Source organism: Anarhichas minor, unplaced genomic scaffold, assembly GCF_050575085.1.
Source record: "Anarhichas minor isolate MPS153535 unplaced genomic scaffold, ASM5057508v1 ptg000004l, whole genome shotgun sequence".
Taxonomy (NCBI): Eukaryota; Metazoa; Chordata; class Actinopteri; order Perciformes; family Anarhichadidae; genus Anarhichas; species Anarhichas minor.
In genome coordinates this window covers 15,444,223-15,449,408 of record NW_027466450.1, presented here as the reverse complement: position 1 = coordinate 15,449,408, position 5,186 = coordinate 15,444,223, and the positions used below count along the sequence as shown (strand labels likewise).

Below are 5,186 nucleotides of genomic sequence, written 5' to 3'. Positions count from 1 at the left end.
CGTGCCCTTGACGGACGGGTGTCGCAGCGTCCTTTAATGATTGGGTAAATGACTGCTAGGTTGTCAGGAGTTTAAGAGATGGAATTGCTGGGCCGTCCGTGGCCCCATGTAAGGGCTGCGGCTACTATTGGTCAGATTTTGTAGCATGAGGGGAAAACGACTTGGTATTTGCTTGCGAGATCCGAGGACTGATCTACGGCAAAACGTCTTCTGTCATGGAAACCCCCCAAATGAGCGGCATCGTTGTGTTGACGAATTGTGTGGGTCCATCGCTGGAAGTGGACGGTGTGGGGGCACTGGCATCCCGGTGCCAGGTGTCCCGGCTACGGCAACTTGCTGTGGTTGCTGGAAGTAGGAGGCGGTGGGCACTGGCATTCCGGTGCCAGGTGTCCCGGTTACGGCAACTTGCTGTGTTTTCTGGAAGTAGGCGGCGGGGGGCACTGGCATCTCGGTGCCAGGTGCCTCGGCTAAGGCGACTTGCTGTGTTTGCTGGAAGTAGACGAAGTGGGGGCACTGGCGTCCCGGTGCCAGGTGTCCCGGCTACGGCAACTTGCTGTGGCTGATGGAAGTAGGCGGCGGGGGGTGTACTGGCATCGCTGCTGGGTGTCCCGGCTAAGGCGACTTGCTGTGGTTGTTGGGAGTAGGAGGCGGGGGGGAGGCGCTGGCGTCCCAGTGACGGCTGCCTGACCCGGGTTCTCCTGCTATGGCTGGTTGATGTGATTGCTGGAAGTGGAGAGCTTGGGGCACTGGTGTTCTGGTGCCAGGTCCTCTGGCTGGAGAGAGCTACTGTAGTAGGTGGCGGACGTTCAGGTTCTCCTGCCAGGTTTGGCTGATGTGGCTGCTTGGAATGGAAAACTGGAGTCGCGGGCATCCCGGTGCCGGGTTTCCGTCCCACTCGCTGCTACTGTGGAGCAGTCGCTAGGAACATGGGAAGCTGTATGACCGACGAATGAGCAGGAACAGTTCTCTTGAAAGAGTGTTAAAGGTTTAAAACTTGTAATCTACGACGAGTGTTGTAGACGACTTGGTAGCTATGCTCGTTAAACGTGGCTCAATTTGTCCGGAGATGACCACGAATTGCTGCGGGCGCCATATGTTTCTGTATCGTCGTGTCGGCTTACGTAGCCACGCTGCGTAGGTTATATTTATGCGTGTATGCGTTATAGTGGCAAAGGCACGAATTGGATGAGCGAACGATTGGATTCGAGTCAGGTCGAGACAAACGTCACGGTAGATTAATGGTTCCATTTCGGTTTGGATGTCGTATAACGTTTCATTAGAGAGTCCTTCAAGGGTGGTTGTTGCGTTACGTTGCTGCGTTACGTTGCTGCGTTACGTTGCTGCGTTACGCTGTTGCGTTACGTTGTTGCATTACTTTGCTATGTTCCGTTTTTATGTTCTGTCCTTCCGTAATGTCACGCTACGTCGTCACGCTACGTCGTCACGCTACGTCGTCACGCTACGTCGTCACGCTACGTCGTGACGCTACTGGATAAATGGCGCCAAATTGAGCTTCCTTTGTAAGGTGGCAAGGGTCCGTTTTGGAGATAAGATGAGGAGCTCAGACATCCAGAGTGAGCTCGGAGTAGAGCTGCTGCTCCTCAGTTATTATCAGTATTGTCAAGTGTTGCATGTCCAAAAAAAGTCCACTGCTATTATAAAAAAAGACAGAAAAGAATCTTGGTTCCCTATCTACAAATGTTTAACCTGCAGCTTGAAACCTGAATGTCAAATTTGATCTTTCTGTTGAAAAACAAATTACAAAATTCATTCAATCATGTTTAAATCCGTTGAGGAGCATTTCAAAAATCCTGTCTTTCCACTGTTGACCTGATCTCGAGAAGACTTTTATTTCATCCAGGTTAGATTATTAACAGGCACTGTATTCAGGGTTAATCCTATAAACTATCTCACACCTTTAGCTGCTCGACTTATAACTAATAATAGGTAAAAATATCACCCAAGCCCCGTTTTAGCCTCCCTGCACAGGTTACTAGCAGGTTTTAAAATACATTTTAAGATTTAACTTTTTAAAGCAATTCCCGGTTCAGCTCCCAGTTAAATTGCTGAATTGCTGCCACCCTATGAGCAGAGCACAGCCTAAGATCCACAGGCAAGGCTCTGCTGGCTGTACCTAAGTCCCTAAGTAAGCTTTTGCAATCATTGCCCCTCAACTATGGAAGTCCCTGCCTGAAGATCTGAGACTTTCAGAATCAGTGAGATGTCTTAAAAGAATTCCCAAAACGTATTCTTGAAACAATGTCAAACGCGATTTTAGTGGGTGTTGGGCTTCACCCGGGTTGTCTCTTGTTAACCATTCTGTTCGTGATCTTCATGGATAGGATCTCAAGGTGCAGCCGGGGTTAAGAGTCTTCTCTTTGCAGATTATGTGGTTCTGTTGGCTCACATAGGTGGAGCATCTCGGGACATAGAACAAGAGGCCAGAATCGCAGAAGGCACTACACAAGAAGACTGCCGGCAGGCTTTAAGGTTCAACAAAACCTCCAGACTCGGCTTGGAGAGGAGAGTCATTGGCAAAACCAAGTTACACGAGAATCACACAAACGGGCAATGAGGGAGCAAACCCGTTCTCACTCCCAATTTCTCAAATACAGACGCTTGGTCAGTGTTCCTCCGCATCTGATACCAATGCACACTTTAGCATCATGTGACACCTGTTTTCAACTACTACACACCACATCACTTCAGCCCTGATTTTCAACTTGTGCACAGTTTTTGGAGCTCCTCAACAAAAACCCAAGGTAAGAGGTAAATCTGTGTTGGCTCAGCACTTGCACACAGTGCTTCATTGCAAAGCGTGAACTGTTTAAAGATGTGAGCCGGGAGGCTCGCCAGGGCATTGCAGACTAATTTCACATATCTAGCATGCTAAGTGTTTAAAACAGGCTAATAGTTCAATATGCGTTAAGCATGATTACGGCCATGTCACGTCGTTTTGGTCAGTCATTTCGTGTGAAAACCACAACGACTTCTGTATCTCATCCAGGTTCATGGCATAAACTGTACACTCCCTTCTTCTTGTCCTGGTCACAACTGTCCTAAAAAGGCAACTTTGGCTGCGTTGTGATGTGCCTTGCTGTTCCCTGTTGCAGAGCATGATGGAACTTGTAATTGTTTAGTAAAAAAAGTAAAAAAGAGAAGGTGGAGGTGAAATACAGGGAATAGACCAATGAAGATAGATTAATTAGTAAGGGAGAAGTTTAGTCACTCCCACTAAGAGAAAGTTGTCACCAGAGGAAAAGAGCAAGGAGGGATGTGGAGGAAGAACAGAGATTATTCAGTTGTATAACGAGCACAGCAGCATCTTGTCTCCTCTTTCTGACAATGAAAAGCTTTGAAGAAGCCAAACTTTGCTTTCCAGAACTCCTCAACTCCTCCTGCAGGAAGACCATGCGTCCTCACTCTGTATCTATGCTCACTTACATTTTACTGTCCTCCATCTCTCTGCTCACTGTGACTCTCAACCTGCTCGTCATCATCTCCATCTCCCACTTCAAGTATTCATATGTTTTATCAATTTACAAAACTGGTAGCTGTACAAGAAATGGTTAATGATATAGAACAAAACAAAATATCAGAACTCAGACTGTTAAGGGAATTATGCTTTTCTGTTTCAGTCATTGCTTTTGTTTCTTGACCTGACAATTGCTGCTACCATTAATGATAAGCATATTGTCCTCTTATCTCTTCAGGCAGCTCCACACACCCACCAACCTCCTCCTCCTCTCTCTGGCTGTCTCAGATTTCTTCGTGGGCTTCCTCATGTGCTTTCAAATTGTGCTCATAGACGGCTGCTGGTTGCTCGGTGACCTCATGTGTATTCTGTATTCTGTTCTGGACTATATTATTACCTCTACCTCAGTAGGAACCATGGTGCTCATATCAGTTGACCGATATGTGGCTATTTGTGATCCTCTACATTATCCCAACAAAGTCACACAAAAAAGAGTTAAGATCTGTGTTTGTCTGTGTTGGATATGTTCTGCTTTCCTTCACAGTCTGCTGATGAAGGATAGCCTGGAACAACCAGGCAGGTATAATTCCTGTTTTGGAGAGTGTGTCATTGTCATTAACTACATTGCTGGACTTGCAGATCTTATTTTTACTTTTATTGGTCCTGTCATTGTCATCATAGTTCTGTATATGAGAGTATTTGTGGTGGCTGTGTCTCATGCTCGTGCCATGCGGTCTCATACTGCAGCTTTCTCTCTCAAGTGTTCAGTCAGTGTAACTGCTAAAAAATCTGAATTGAAAGCAGCCAGGACTCTTGGTGTTGTTATTGTCGTCTTTCTAGTGTGCCTCTGCCCATATTATTGTGTTTCACTCACAGGCCAGGACACCTTAATCAATCCCTCATCTGCTGCCTTTGTAATATGTCTGTTCTATTTTAACTCCTGTCTTAACCCTGTGATCTATGCCTTTTTCTACTCCTGGTTTAGAAAATGCATCAGGCTCATTGTTACTCTTAAGATACTGCAGCCTGGCTCATGTGAGACCAACATGCTGTAGAGAAACACTTCATGGTGGCTGAAATAAGACAGAAAAATGTACTTGGTCATGGTGGTGAGAATTTAGTAACATATGTAAAAGTCTTGGTACAGTGACCTCTGTATGAACACTATTACATGCAGATCATAAATGTGTATTTACATTGTGTACTGTTTCAATGCAACACTGAAATCTACTACTACTCTACTCTAGAAAATGTGTTTTCTGACTCCTGTAAGGCCAACATAAAACAAATAAGTTGAAGGATCTTTGGATTAATATAGAAATACTGTTCTCTTTTTTTGGATCCAACAGGTCTTTAGTTATACTCCGTGTCTTTAATGCATCTCTCTCTTTCCTGTTTTGAAAAAGGAGCCTGCCAGCATCATGTCAAGGGGCCTTTCACAGATTTTACAAATGGTCTGCAAAAATGTTTTAATTGGTCGACCTTTATATTGATTATCTCTTTCAGGTAGTTGTGAAACTGTGTTCAGCACATGTACTTGCCGTAGTCTGCTGGGGGAGCAGCATTGGAGCCAGAGACGCCAACAGACTTAAACTGGTTAAGACGGTCGGCTCCATCATTGGCTGCAGACAAGACATTTTGGAAAAGGTGGTGGAGAAGAGGACACTGAAGAAATTATTATCCATATTGGATATTTTTTAAAGTTCTTTTG

At 45.4% G+C, this 5,186-nt stretch overlaps 1 protein-coding gene across 1 annotated transcript; it reads left to right on the top strand.

Moving 5' to 3' along the window:
* Window positions 1-3,312: 3,312 nt before the first annotated feature.
* Window positions 3,313-4,530, top strand: LOC142964278 (trace amine-associated receptor 13c-like). Its single transcript, XM_076104540.1, has 2 exons — window positions 3,313-3,518; window positions 3,714-4,530. The coding sequence occupies exons 1-2, from the start codon at window positions 3,346-3,348 to the stop codon at window positions 4,528-4,530; spliced, it is 990 nt and encodes a 329-aa protein (XP_075960655.1). The 5' UTR covers window positions 3,313-3,345.
* The last annotated feature ends 656 nt before the right edge of the window (window positions 4,531-5,186 follow it).